General features: G+C 34.1%; 1 protein-coding gene across 6 annotated transcripts; it reads right to left on the reverse strand.

The window, feature by feature from the left end:
* Nucleotides 1-1,815: 1,815 nt before the first annotated feature.
* On the reverse strand, nucleotides 1,816-5,601 carry LOC129321883 (LOB domain-containing protein 36-like). Of its 6 annotated transcripts, none has more exons than XR_008596135.1 (3): nucleotides 5,433-5,601; nucleotides 3,655-5,117; nucleotides 1,816-2,253 (listed from the first exon to the last, which is right to left on the reverse strand). XR_008596135.1 is itself a non-coding variant. In XM_054967825.1 (3 exons), the coding sequence occupies exon 3, from the start codon at nucleotides 4,656-4,658 to the stop codon at nucleotides 3,717-3,719; it is 942 nt and encodes a 313-aa protein (XP_054823800.1). In that variant the 5' UTR covers nucleotides 4,659-4,680; nucleotides 5,057-5,117; nucleotides 5,433-5,601; the 3' UTR covers nucleotides 3,500-3,716. The 6 variants fall into 6 exon arrangements, 5 of the variants coding, with proteins under 5 accessions (XP_054823800.1, XP_054823801.1, XP_054823802.1 ...); XM_054967825.1 differs by lacking the exon at nucleotides 1,816-2,253 and having other exon boundaries at nucleotides 3,500-4,680; nucleotides 5,057-5,117; XM_054967826.1 differs by lacking the exon at nucleotides 1,816-2,253 and having other exon boundaries at nucleotides 3,500-4,683; nucleotides 5,057-5,117.
* Nucleotides 5,602-15,800: the final 10,199 nt, after the last annotated feature.

Raw genomic sequence — 15,800 nt, forward strand, 5'->3', positions numbered from 1 at the left:
CTAGACCTTAATGGTAGCTAATGGCACAAGGTGGTGATTTGGGATGCTCAGATGAGGGAGAATGGTCATTTTACATTCAGGTGTCTAATTTTTAAATAAAAAATTAGATTGAGGTGAAACTTGTATCAATACTTAATTAGATTATGAAATAAATTGCGTGTGGATACTTAAATCACTCTAGTCGGATATTGTATGTGAAAATGGCTCACGTTGAAAGTTCATCTCAAATGAACAGTCATTGTGGAGGGTTTCTTGTTTTGATGTTCTCATGTTTTGAGATTTGGTGGAGGTGGGCACAATGCTTCTTGGGGATGATGAACAATGAAGACAATGGAGGACTTCTTTTTTTTTTTTTTCTAACTTAGAGGTATTTTGGTCTTTACAAAATATAATTATATTTATTAGATATAATGTTTATCTCACTTCCATCTGTATATCAAACATACTTTTAAACCTTATTTCCACCTCCATCCCATTTTCACTTTCATTTTTATTTCCACTTTTACATTCATTTTAAACACTGCTCTGTACCAAATGGCACATTAGTATTTTCAATGCAAGCTTTTTGTTTTTTTTTTAAGTCCATTATGGATATGAAGGCAATATTATGTTGATCAGGAGCAAATGGTTTAGACCCGCTCAGAGTTTAGATACGACGCTTTTACTTGACATTTTTATGTCTAATTCAATATATTTTGCGCCTTCTTATGACTAAATAGTTAATAATCAGCGATATGTAGTTTCCCTATATAAACAAATACAATAAATTACTGAAATATTGTGCTGTTTTCCTTTTTGGTGCCTTCCCATGAAGGCAAAGGCTTGTCTTGGAATTAATCAATAAATTACTATATAAATATTAGTTGGAGGGGAATAGCCAAGTATTATAATTCAGCAGAAATGAGCCATGCCACCATGCAAGTGTGAACCTCGAAAAAGGTTCCTCAGGAGATTGAAAGATCCAAGGCATGACAACAATATTTACAGTGAAATGACATCGTATTTGAGGCAAAGCACATGTATACATTGTCATTAGATCCAAAATACGAAATTGGTGAGGAGCCCATGGTTGGAAGATAACGTATTTCATTATTATTAAAACAATATCTGGCACTTTTATTTATTTTACTCCATGCAATTTTCCCAGTGTAAGAAAGAAAATTAAAGATTATATACATAATCGTTGGTCAACCATCCTGAAAATTATGATTGAGGAATAAATTTTAAATTGTCGGCTGTTAACAAATCACGCGACAGCATGTTTTGTGATGGCGTGAAGCTTTATATCTTTCAAGTGCTTATTAAGAGCTAATTTTTGACTCTGTGGTATGTATCTATATATGTTGTTCAAAATAATAATAATAGCAACCAGTCTTTTCCAGTAACCAATACAATTAGAGGAGAGATTACCAGTGATGTTGCCTAAAACAACGTGAACATACAATTCAGAAAAAATGAAGGAATTGTTTTCGTTTTCATATGCATATATAAGGAGTACAATAGCTTTTGTTAAGCAATACTTCATTTTTTTTTCTTAAACAGGTAACACGTATTATGGTTATAATTATCTGAATTATACTATCATTATTTAAATTTGCATATTTTGAATTGACAAACTTGTGTAACGCATGGGGCTGTGACTAGTTATATGCCTTTAACAATGTGAACAAACAATTAAGAAACTACGAATTCGTTTTCATATACATAAGGCGTGCATAGCGTGCTTGATGGAGAAATGAATTGTGTTCAATCACATAAACGAAAGAAATATGGTAACTGAGGTCCGAAACTAAAATCGAAATAGTCAGAATATTTTGAAGGGGCAGAAATTAAAGCTAATACGGTTTAACTGTTAATTGTAAATCTTAGGTATCAATTACTAAGTACTAACACATTTCTAAGTACATCCATCACAACGTCATTAGCAAACTACTTAGTAAGTGCGAGTGGCTATGATGGAAGTGGGAATCTAGAAATGACGGGAACGAAGATAAGTATGGTTTTTTTTTTTTTTTTTTGGGGGGGGGGGGAGAGGACAAAACGAAAGAAGATGAAAGAAAATTACTACTTCAAAGAAGAATCTGTACTCAGTTTGATCTCCCAGATCAATGAAGTGTCATTTTTTAAGAGATATACTGTCTACCGCGGGAGCCTTCTTTATATACCCAAAAAACGACGGAGGATTGAATCTCACATATATGCTCTACTCCTCTCGATCGCTCTTTTTATTTATTTGTATCTGACAGGCAAGAACTGCATGAGAGGGACAAAGAAAGGAATTCAGTTCAGAGATGTGTACTGCATAAAACACCACCTCATATCTACCTTCATATATATATATATATATATATATATTCAACGGAAGGATTTAATAACCATTGGAAATCAACATGTAGGGGGGAAGGCATGCATCAGCATCCATTAGTGTGTGTGTACACACACACACACTGTTAATTAATGCAGCAAAGTCTAACATGCTTTTCTATAGGTATATATTTTTTCAATTATTGGGTCTCTCCTATATATATATATATATATATATATAATATCTTCACACCATTTCCGAATTCACCTTCGCATTGTGTGCGTGATTGCATTAATTAAATCAATGAACACTTCATGCAATTTAAAAGTATTTTCTTGTAAATACTTGTTGGGATGCCCCTGCGAATAAGTTCTGAAGACTGAAGAGAGTATATGGCGCAAAGCCTCTTTGTTTCAACGTGACAGAAAACACACATACACATTAATATATGTTAAACTGCAGATATTCACTACAATTGATCATGACAATCAAGATAATAGATTTTCAACATTAGCATGAATCATCTAATAACTTGGACAGGAAAGCAGACTATATTATCATTACGATATATGGATGGCTCAGAAGCAGACAAAACCTGTTGAGCCCGGCGTTTCGAAAAGTCTTCTACATTATACCAACTTTTTTGGCTGACATGTCGGTTTCATCAAATTCTCTTTCAGAGAATAAAATCTCCATGTTCTCTTTCATTAGGTAGACAGGAACAATCACACTAAGGCTAATGTGATATTCAGGGGACACAAAAACGAATGAGAGCATATCTGATAGCCACGGCCAAGGTCTTCGATTTGACATGATACCGAATGCCAATTACATAAACAAGCCTACAGTTAAGTCGTTTTTTCCTTACTAGTTCAGAGTTCGGATCATAATTATTGTACACCTTTCTTTAAACACAATTCTCAAGCCAATCAAGTTTTAAAAAAAAAAAACGCCAGCAAAAATCCAAACTGGCCATAAATTATTGCTGCTCATAATTGAGCAACGGGACATCCTTCGTTGTGAAAAGAGGCCATTCCCCAAACCTACCCTTTGTTTGCTTTATGATATGAGTACTTATAAAAGCTTTCTGCTGCCACCAAACACTATTGCCACAGTTATGAAAGAGCTAGCAAATGATACATATCAAGAAAACATAGAAAAGAAAGTATGGAACTCCATCATAAATGCAGAGAATCAAAAAATAAGGAAAATCCACAAGATCGAGAGGCCTACATCAACATCCATATAGATTACAACAAAGGGGGAGGTTTGTTCGGCAAAAAGGAAACCCATTAATATTTTTTGCAGGCATTAAAAATTAAGTGATGAAACAGACAAAACAAAAATACCTAGGTTGAAGATTGTTTCACTAAACAGGCGGGCTGGCGCTAGTGCTGCAAAAATGGAAAGATCAACAAGAAAGGCAGATGCCACTCCTACCCTCCTCGCTTTCTGACTGTTGCTGATGATGGGGTTGCTGTGACTGCTGGCTTTGTTGCTGTGGTTGCGGCTGCTGAGGGGAAAGCATCAGCTGGGCTTGAAGCTGATGGTGGTGGTGTTCGGCTTGCGGCGGTTGCATCTGGCCGCCGTAAGGGCTGTCGAAGGAGCCAAGAGCCAAGGAAGGAGACATCTCGGTGGGACTAGCAGTTGAAGATATGTGATTGTTGAATCCACTCCCAGAAACTGAACCCACATCGTATCCACCGTTGAACCTCAGAAACTCTTGCTGCTGTTGCTGCTGCTCATAACCTCGGAACATATCTTGCTGTTCTCTCGCCCCCACGGCGGCAGCCAATTGCTGAGCGTCCAAGATCTGATGCTGTTGGGAAGGGTCGCGAATCACCAGTTGGCCGCTATGAGAAGAGCCACCGGCCTGAATATTGGTCATAGGCGCAGGCGGTGGCATGTTGTTATAGGGATAGGCGGTGGTGGAAGAATATGGGTTGTTTGGGTGTTGCGGTGGGATCATACCAGAAGGTGCCAGAATGGTGGGAGGCATGGCCTGAAGAGCCTGAGGGCCAATATACGTGGCGAGCTCCTTCTTGGCATTATTGAGTTCGACTTGGATCTGCCTGAGCCTGTGCTGAAGGATGGAGATGAGACCCACACAGCCATAGACTGGGTCCCGGAGACGGGCCTCGGCTTCGTAAGCCAGAGACTTGACGGCGTCGTCTCTCTGCGCAGCGTTGAGCTCATTGAGAAGCTTAGCGACATTGCTTGCCCCGAATACCCTGTGGACGTAAGCGAACCTCTGGGGGTTGTCCGGCGGGAAGTACGGTGCGAACACGCATTCTTGCGTGCATTTCCGCCTCAGACACTTGCACGCAGCGCACGGAGAATTCGATGATGACATTTCTCGATCTCCACTGAGACAACTGCTATTAAAAAAAAAAAAAAGATACCCAAAGATATATCCGTAAAATGGACGATCTTATTTGTCTCTCTCAATTAAACGTGAAACATTAAACAGCACTGTTATTTCAACAAAGAGGTTTAAACTCTGAAGCGAAAGATAGAGAATCAGACGGGCGTGTAATTAAATATTAACACTAACAGTATATAATAGTATAATCAAACATGGAAATGAGGAAACGCACAGACAAATAAATGGGCGATAATTCAATGAAGCTTCATACGGCGATTGTTTATTATACATTAAAAAATCGACGAATAATAATTAAAAATACTCAAAGTCTATCGGAGCATCTGTCTAATAATCAAAGCCAATATCGTTCTCGAAAAGGAACCGACATGAAACGGGTCAAAACGATGGTGTTGAATCTGCAGAACTGCCCAAAGCCCCAGTGAAATTCTGAAACAATAAAATTTTAAAACAAGAAGAACGAATAAGAGCAAGAAGGAAAAAGAATTTTAAAAAATATCTATTCAGTACGAAAAATCTCGAATAAACAAATCACGTTGCACCGGTGGGATCCGGATATGGCGTCATTTGCGTGCTAGTGAAGTTTGAAGGAGGCGAGAATCAAAATTTAAGTGATGAGATCTATTCGCCATTTGATGACCCAAGTTCGTAAACGTTCATACCAAAGATACTAATCAAATTCAAAACTGACTATATGTATATAGAGAGAAAAAGGGGGTGTGTTGGGGGGGAGAAAGAGCTCACTGTGGTCTTTAAATGGAGGCGAGAGTGCGTGCAATAGAATATGCAGAATAACGAGGAGGTGAAGGGCGAGCGGGAGGAGAACGATGGAGACGGTGCCTTTTCTACTTTCTTCAGCGCCACTGCCACAAGCAAACAGCGTTGGGACCTGGCTTCATCTCTTTCTTTTCGACCCGCCCTCGTCACTCAATCTCCTATATTATTCATTATTTGCACTCTATATACTTTTTTATTGTTTAAAAAACAAAAGATATATTCTTTGATAGTGGGTAAATCGGATTTTTTTTATATCTATATATTGCCGTTCCGTGCTCATGAATTATGAGAAAATAAACACTTATACGTATTTATATTATATTAATCATAGGTGATGGGAGATCGAGAGACTGTAAGTTATTTTACTCACTTTTTTTTTTTGAAAAATACTCATGTGTTTCTTACGTTAACTCTTTAACTCAATTTACAAGTAAACAATGTAGCGTACACGAGGGTGATTAAATTATAATACAGCTTTTTTAGCTTTTTCAATTTCTTTTTTGCTACTTTCAAGTTCAACTATTCAAATCATAGGTTTTCCCAAAATAGGAGTTGAATACGAGTATAACCAACCCAGTGCAATCCTTTAAGGAAATATAACCATAATTTTTTTGTTTCCATTTTGAACAGTTCTCTCATTAATTAATTTATGATTATGATACGGTCAAATTTCATTTAGCTGACTATCACTGATTTGTTATTTCATCCCGGCCAGTCATTAATGTGTGATTTGAAGTCATTTATGGAGTTTAAAAGTAGCACTTCTTTAGAGGGAAAAAAACAATATTTAAATAGCTTCCATATATAAAAAAAAAGGCCGAACCTACTTAATAGCACATCCTGTTATCATAATTGATTCAAGATAAAATTCAGGGATGAATGATTTGATCATGATATCGTGAAAGGACTTGGATTGCCAACTACTTCGTCCATGACAAATTATAGATTTGGCGTCATAGAATAAAAAACACATTGATAAAAATAAATGTTTTTTAATAATATTTTTTAATATTATATTTTTTTTGTAGATGGAGTAATAAACTTAAAGCATTTTTAAAATTTTATATTTTTATTGATATATAAAATTTTATTTAAAAATATTTTATAATTGAAAACGGAATGTATGTTAGTTTTGATTCTTTGAAACTATGCATGCCTCCGTGGCATAACCCGAGTTCTTCGAGTGAGCCAAAAAAATAAAAAGGAAATGGCTAGAAGATTATACAAAAATACTTGCAAGGTTACAAAGGCGTTTAAAAATTTCATCATGTAAATGAAAAGACGGTGGATACGCGAAGCCAGAGAGGACACAATTTTTACTGTAGATGGTACAAGATGGAAGGGAGTTAATTAGTCGGATTTTGAAATGAAAAGAAGAAGATAATAAAGGCCAGGGGGGGAGAGTTAAGTGGAGGATCAGGCTTTTGCTGGCAAACGCAATGATTACTGTATATTTTTCTGAAGCACACGTCCGTGTACCGTGCGCGTCAACCCTATTGTCACCACTCTCGTACTGTCTCCACCACTTTTGTCTCCATCCGTCCCCCTCCTTCCAAGGGGCACTTTCGTCTTCTCACTCCTCCTTTTTAACTATTTATCACCCAAAAACAATAACAGGTGTGTGAAAGAGGCGAGGGAGAAAGGATGGGCCGCGCAGTCAAAGGGATGCGCTGAGAATTGGTTGGGCGAATAGAAAGAGGGATGGAAGCAGCGAGTCCGAGCACACAATTGGTTTGATTGACGTTGGTGTTTTTGATTGATGAATGAATTTATTGGAAGTGACTCAACCTTAAGCCCACCACTGGGCCGCCTTAGTTCCCCATCAATCAATATCTACAATCACCCACCCTCCACCCCTCCGCTGTTTGTTTATTACTCCCTCCGATCCTATTTATAAATCATTTCTATCAAGCTCATCAATACCAATACAATAAAAGTAAGTAAAATTCTAAACATACCCCTATATAACAAATCTAAAAAATAATGTCCTGTTACTTTTTCTCTCTCATGAAGGGTAATTTTGAAAATACCTCTCAAATATTACTTAAAAAGACGCACCGTGACTTATAAATGGAACCAAATATACCTTCTAAAATTGGACTTATAAATGGGACCGGAGGGAGTACATATATTCTTTTTATTTAAGAATATAAAATATTTTTTTAAAAATTTAATATTTAAAATATAATATATTTTAAATTTTTTAAGATGTAATTATTATCTTTTTTAAAAAGTATCTCTATTGATAATAATTTTATATTTATTACAGAGTATTTAATAAGGATATGAAAAGATAGGATTAATTTAAAAATAAGTAATTATTTTATTAAATAATAAAATTTAATTAAAAATATTTTACGAAAAAAAGTAGAATCTAACTTAGTGATAAAGGAGGCTTTCATTGACGTTTAGTTTCCCCAGGTTCGACGTTTCATGCTGGAGAGATCTGTCTAGCTTCCTGGGGCGTCTGTATAATTTTATCATTCTGATCATGAAGTTGACCGGTCCAAATGCGAACATTAGTAGCCGCATTTAAAAAACTCGTGATGGATAGCGTGGCGTGGTGGCATGCATGTAGTGGTGGAGGAGAAGGAGAGGATAATGAAATGGTAATAAATAAAAAAGAGGGAGGGGTGGGTGAGGGGAGTGAGTGCAGGAGCAGGGACCAAAAGAAAGCAGCGCAGAGACTCAGTGTGTTGGTGAGCAATTGCGTACAGAATGATTCATCTCATTTAATGTATTCCCTTCGGCACCGTCTCGTGTTTTCGTCCTCTCACGTTCTCTCTCATGTACCCCCTTTGTCACTCTAACAACCCTTCTCCACTTTACAAGAGTCCCCCATTTTAACATTATTTCATTATTACAAATGTGCGTGTGTGTGAACTAACTTTAATCTCAGTTAGATGTCAGAGTATATATCTATTAGATGTTAGCTTTTAGCAACTTAACAGGGCCGTGACGAAATCTAGAATGGCTGTACCGGCTAGCACACGATGCTTTTGATTATACTGCATCAAACATAATTGATGATTAATTTGCGTGGCCGAACTTATAATATCAGGTTGTTAACTATAACATATATATATATATATATATACTTGTCAGTGGAATCTTAATTATATTTGGTGAGTGTACATGTATATAAAGGCAACAGAAAGAAAGAGAAAAGGTGGGGGAGGGGTGTTTTTGGGATGGAAGGAAGAAAAAGGAGCAGGTTGGGGGAGCAGAAGGTGCATTCACAAGAGTCTGAGGGAGAGCAGCGGAACAGAGACATGCAAAATCTTCTTCTGGTGGCTTCCTTCCTTTTGCCAAATGCTTTTTGTCGCTGTTGACTTTTTCTCTCCGAAAACCCCGTCACGTGCATGGATTTGACAACATGGAATGAATTCCGAGGTACTCCCTCCCTCCTCTTCTTATTATTCATTTTATTAAATGAACGCCTTGAATATTCTGATCCCATCATTAACGCCCCCCCTTGTACTCTCCTCTCTCCCCCCCCCCCGGCTTCAGTCTCACCCTACTCTCTCTCCGCCCGCCCTCCTTCCAAATTTTACCTGCTTCCGGTGACCCACCTGTGTTCAACACGATTATATAATATCAGCGGTTCGTGTAACTCCAAGAAAACTTGTTAACGGGCCATATTTCCCAGTCTTGGATATACAATATGGAATATTCATTTCATTCTTTTTTATCTGTGATATACTACTAATAATTTTAATTTGGACTCAATGTAGAATGTTAAAAAGAAGTCACAGTAATAGTGTTATAAATATTAAAATTTCAAGGGGGTTGGTGTTCGGACTTGGGAAAAACTGGAGTGCAGGAGTGATAATGGGAATTGATAAAGTTAAAAAGTGGGGATGATGAGCACTCAGAAGGAGGTTGTCATTAATGTGTTGGAAGGAAACAAGACAAGTCACCTACAATTTTCAAAACAATCTCTCTCTCTCTCTCTCTCTCTCTCTCTCTCTCTCTCGATGAAGGGGTGAAGTTCTGAAAGTCTCAGCAGAGTGAGCTAGCGTGTGCGGCGTGCGATCCAGCATGGGCAACCAAATTGAGTTCTGCTCCACCACTCTGTCTACAGTGCCTTTCGCAGTTTCGCGTTATTGCCTATCGGTTCTGCTTGAGTTTCCCACCACCTATTTTTCCCTTTTCTTTTTTCCTGGGTACGGTTTCTTTTTTCGATTTTGATAAACAGAGAGGGCCATAGCCTGAAACTAAATGCAGGAAATTAAACAGAGTGGGAGCTAAATCCCATTTTATCTTTAAAAGCAAGAGCCTTTAGAGTAGAAGGGACCATGTCATAGAAATCCGAGGCACTGAAGCCCGACTCTGCTAAACCATCCGCAACTTCATCGCATTCTCTTCCCTAGGCTTAGAAGGATTCTTCTCATCCGAAGACTGGCCCAATTCAGACCCGCCTCGCTTTCTGCAGGCCCACGAATGAAGCATTTAAGCCCAAGTGTTGCAAATAGCTCATGGAGCTCAAATAAACGGTTTTTTGGGGGTGGTGGATGGTGTTGGGTTTTGCAATATCATTCATCACGAGTATGTGGAAAATGATAATATCGTTTCTGTCTTTCCTTTCGAAAGTGATATAGAAACCAGTATATAAAAATGAAACGAGTTAAAGCAAAAATAGTGAATGACTTGCACACACTTCGATTTAGCTTCACGGGCCGCTCATACTCCTCATAAGAAGGAGGTTAAATTAAAGTATATATTTAATCATGTAATTTTATATCAGGCTTTATTTTAGTCTATTAATTTTATAAATTTTTTATAGTCTATTAACTTTATAAATTTTTTGTAGTCTATTAACCTTAACATTATTAGTTTCATCTTAATAAATTTTTATATTAAAGTTTTAAATATTAACAAAACATTCTTAAATATTAATATATTAAGTTTAATTGTTTTAAAATAATAATGATTGGTATAAAAATAATCATTTTAAACTAACAATATTAAGATTAAAAGACTAAAAAGATATTTTATAAAATTTAAAAATTAAATTAAAATTTTATATAAAGTTAGAGAATTAAAAGCATATTTTAACCTAAAAAGGAAACGACAATGATAAAACTAAATTAAAATAATTAAGGTTTAAAAAAATAGGGATAAATAATTGAAAGTACAATGGTAAAAGGGCAGCCCTTATATATAATGATAATAGGAAAAAAAATGAACAGATATTTTTTTGTTGGTAGGGGGAGGGGAGAGGTGAAGATGGGGAGAAAAGCATGTGTTTTGTCCGGAATCCAAGTTCTCTCGCGTTTTTAAGAGAGAATATTGGGAGAAAACATATGGGTGTTACGTCCCTTTCTGTCGTTGAATTTTCCACGTTCTTATCTTCCCTTGCTATTCAAAATGAAGGGAAAATCCAGTTTTTTCTTCCCTCCACCCTAACACAGGGCGAGAGCTAGATCACTGTTGGTGACAGCTGCTTTCTCAAATGTATTTTGATTACTACATGTGGATGTGGTCCATGCTCGATGCAAATTATGTGAAGATGACACGTAATTGCTAGCTATAATCGGATGTTTGGTGCTTCGTCGCTTACAAGCGCAAGGGAAATTTTTTTCCATATTTTTATGTCAGAGCACAAAGTGAATGAATTCACATTCCCAAGTCTCTCTCCGTTACCAGTGTGAACATGTATGAAATTCCCGCAAGACGAAGGCTTCTTGGTGCTGGGGACGCGCGTGGTTCGTTGAATTAGCCGCATTATGGTGGCTCCGTTGAATTATTAGTGACAAACTAATCCCGAAAAGGCCAAAACCGACGTCCCCGGTTTAATCAGGGGTCATTAATTTGCCCATCAAGCTTCATTTCTCATGGTATTCTTTGCCGTTGACTTGGACCGAATTTTCTCTTTCGCACATTGACCCAGTCCTTCATATTCTCCTTCAGCATTAACATTTCCCATTATTGACGATAATGACGGATTCTAAATTGCCAAGAGTACGCTCTAAGGTGGCGGGTGCCGATGTAACATGTTGCTGAACCCTTGTTGAAAGCGGAAGACAAAACAATGCAATAGCACTTGAATTCGCGTAATTCAATGTAGTGGGTAGCTTCCTAGATGACTAGATGAAAAGAGCAGTCTAGTACGACCTATGATATTTACTGTGTCTACACGCCAAGGCTTGCGTTTTTACGATAGAGGCTTCAAGTAATTTCGTCGTCGAATGTATCCCAATCGCACCTCTTGGTCTCTCCATTTTTTCCTCTTCATTTCCTTCTATTTTTTCAATTCCCATCATTTAAATAATTTTTTTAAATAATAAAATTAATAAATGATGAAGATGGAAGAAATGGAGGAAAATAGAAGGAAAACGCCGACCATGTCATCTGGAGATTAACGTCACTACTGTATTAGGGGTCGGACAGCTAATTTTATAATCATCAATCAAATTTCCCCCTTTTGCCAGTAAAATCATTAGTCAAAACCGCAATCGCATGTGTCACTAGCTTCATGAGAGCATAAATTAAATTTGTAGATTCGCAAATCTGCACGTACAAGCGGCAGGAAAGCGTTTGACATGAAAAATAAACACGCTTTCTCGTGTATTACTAAAAAACATGAGAGCAAGTTATATTTTTGAAGATTTATACAGTATTATATATTTAAGAGTAAAATATACTAACGTCCCTTCTATTTTATTTTCGTGAAATTAAAATTTACATAGCATATATCTCTTTTCTATTTTAAATATTTTATTTTTATTTATTCAATCATTTATTGATCATTAAATTATATATTTCAGACTGAAATAACTTTCTTTGATATAAATATTGTTCTGGAGTCATTTAAATTTATAAATGATGACTATTATATATGAGTTGAGAAAAACAATACTTCTTCTATCCTAAATTATAAGACACTTTTTGATAAAATTTCACATATCAATAAATCTTATTAAATACATTTAACAACTTTATTTTTTTCAAAACAAAAATATAAAATTTTAAAATATCATTATTTAATATATTGAAAAGAGAATAGACAAAAATTTATTATGAAGAGAGAAAGGGTAATATTAAAATTGATGTATTTAATAAAATCTTAATCTACTCAAAGTGACTTATATTTTAAGATAGAGAAATTTCTTTAAAAGTGTCGTTTAACTTGAGACGGAAGGAATATTAAATATGAATAAACTCATTTACAGTGTGTATAAGTTTAAGAGTCAACTATATAACCTTATTTATATGGTAATTTTAAAAATTTTAAATATATAAATTCACAAAAAATAATATTTAAAACATACATGAATAAAAATTTAATAAATTAAAATTTTCTTGGCAAAAAAAGAATTAGAAATTTAATGCAACGAGAGATAAATTAATTAATATAACTTATGTTTATTTGTTAATTTTATTATTTTGTAAAATGTTTACATAAATGTAATCATAATATTTTTTGAAATAGAAGGAGAGAGAATAAATTAGATCACGAGGGTAGATTAATAATTTAATTTTTTCACAGATTTAAATTAATATAATAAAGTATTTTAGAATCTTAAATAAAATTGTTTTAATGGTGTTAAGAAATAGGCTAACTGTATATTTTGAAAATAGAGGGGAAATATTTCACCATGTATTTTATTATATATATTCCATCATATTCTTATTATAAAATATTTTTAACCACCTAATCAGAATTAATGAGAGATGATTGAGCCATTAATTTTATCTAAAAAAATAAACTTTCAATTTTATTCATATATTAAAAAAATTTTAAATTTGCATTTCTCTCTCTCTCTCTGCGTTAATGAATTTAAATATGAATATTTTTAGAAATGTAATAAAAAATATCATCTAAGGCCCCTCGGAATTTCAAAAGGAAGACCTTGAAAATATGAAATTTTACCGCACCCTCCATGAACCTATCTGGAAATAATACTTTGTGAGATAAGACCTAATTACACTTAAGATTTTTTGGATGCATAAACTAATGCCTATTCAAATTTTGACAAGTAACCATGCATAATGAATAATATTCCATTCAGAAAATAAAGTTGTAAAAATTGATAACATGGGTTTAATTATATACATATTGACATATATAAATAAGCATTCATTTAAGTTTTGACAAGTAGCTAGCATTACATAATTAGCAACAACTCACTAATTTGGAACTAACAAGTGACTGTAATCGATAGCGAGTTTAGTTGACATTTGTTGATCTTGCATAAACGAGTATCCATTTGAATTTTAATAAGTAACTATACATAATTAACAACAATCTTTTTGAAATTAACAAGAGATTATAACCAAAAGCACAAGTTTTATGCTTCACAAAACTAATAGAACAAGTTTAATTATACAAGTATCGATCTTGTGTAAATAAGCAATAATTTGAGTTTTGACAACTAGCCTTACATAATTAACAACAACATATTAAATTATTAAACTTTAGGTGTAACAAGGTATTCTCTCATAAAATCTAATTTTTAAATAAGTATCAGGGAAGTGTAATAAAACTTCATATTTTTAATGTCTTTTTTTTATATAAAAACTCTTCGAAGATTTTTAGATGATATTTTTTAAAAATGTAATTAATATCTCATCAAATATTTTATATCAAGGATCATTAATTTCTTCTAAAAAGATGGCTTATAACAATAACATGATGAGATACTACCAGTGATACGTGTCTATGATTATAAGTGAAGAAGCGGATGGACTACAAACCTGTGCTAAATTAAGTTTGTCCTACGCTTTCTCGCAAGATTTTCAAACAATAAAATAAATTATGGGATATTGCTAGTGCAAGGTTAATCTCTTATCACTACGGCTTGCATATATTGTTAGTAAACTTGAAATGTTCTATTCTTGAGAGGGATAATTTAATTTTGGTATAGGTTTATATAAGTAATTTTGGTTTAATCAGGCTTAGCAACCCCCGCCCAAGCCCTTCGCGTACCTAATATCACTTTGAATCACGTGGCACTTGTATTTTGTTTTTCCTTAAGAAAAAAAAATTAAGGTCAAATGCAGGAGGTCACGAAGCAATAAATAGATAATGGTTTATCTCTACTTTTTGGCCGATAAACTAATCAGGGCTCCTTCCCTCCCTCCCTCTGCACACTCGAGCACGAAATGGTAAACCTTGACGTTTGAACCATTCAACCATCACGTTATACTCTTCAGTTTGTCATTCAGGAAAAGAATGAATCCTTTCAATTTCAATGCGCGGTGAAAATTCTCAGGCAGTGCGGATCTTGATGTGGTCAGATTTCTATTTTATTTCATTTTAATTTTAGTCTTCCATACCATTTAGAAAATAATGGTTGCATAATTCAAGGACCCTTCATGAGTTTACGAGTCAAGATTGTATCTTGTATGTCATGTTTTTATTACAAGAAATTATACATGTAGCTTAGTTAGCAGGAGGTACATTAGTTTAACTAAAATTTTTACCAATTTTGTGATCTTTTCAGACCCAACCCAAATTAGTTTGATGAGTCCAATAACTCCAATATATAATTTAGGATAAAAATACCACGTTTAATTATATATATATATATTCCAAGATAAATTGATAACGTTAGCTGCGTACATCTCTCATCTGCATTTTATCTACATTACATAAGCTTGCAGTCTATCTATCAAATTATTTATAGTGTGTTTAAATTTCAATGTATATAATTGATTATAAAAAAATGGATTAACATTATAAATTTTAATTATAATTGATTATATTATAATGTGATAGTATTTCGATGATATTTTTTAAAATTGATTTTGATAAAATTAAAGATATTTGGATGATCTTAATTAACATCAATTTTAGATATATATAAATGATAATAAGGGACATGAGTTTTATGGTAAATAAAAGTGCATAAGATATTATTTAATTTATTTTGATTTATTTAATAAAAAATATAATAATACATTTACTATTTTAAAAATTATTTAACACATATATATTGATAAACAATATAAACTTAAATTAAATTACTATAAATTTATAATATTAATATTTAATAATATTTTTTATCAATGTTACAACTCTTTTATTTTTTTTCACGTTTAATGTTTTGTTTTCTTTAATAATATATAATAAATATTTTTATTTCAATTTTTTCAAAAACTTTTCTTTTTGTCTCAAGCTGCATACTAAAGTAGTTGCTCTATTGATTTTCTCCCGTTTCACACTTTATGTTCGTACATTCACATAAAGCCAGGGATATACTTGGTAGGCTAAAAAATTTGGCAAGTGATAAATGTTCATATAAGTATAATTGAAATTGATGAGTTGGTGAGAATAACTTATCCAAAAACATGGTTTTAGATCACAAAATCAATTATGTAGAATGCAGG

Source organism: Prosopis cineraria, unplaced genomic scaffold, assembly GCF_029017545.1.
Source record: "Prosopis cineraria cultivar Desert tree isolate PC_DT_omini unplaced genomic scaffold, ASM2901754v1 PC10, whole genome shotgun sequence".
Lineage (NCBI taxonomy): Eukaryota > Viridiplantae > Streptophyta > Magnoliopsida > Fabales > Fabaceae > Prosopis > Prosopis cineraria.

Bases quoted from the DNA above. Each gene is read 5' to 3' on its own strand.
- LOC129321883 (XM_054967827.1), bottom strand. From the start codon at position 4,658: ATGTCATCATCGAATTCTCCGTGCGCTGCGTGCAAGTGTCTGAGGCGG.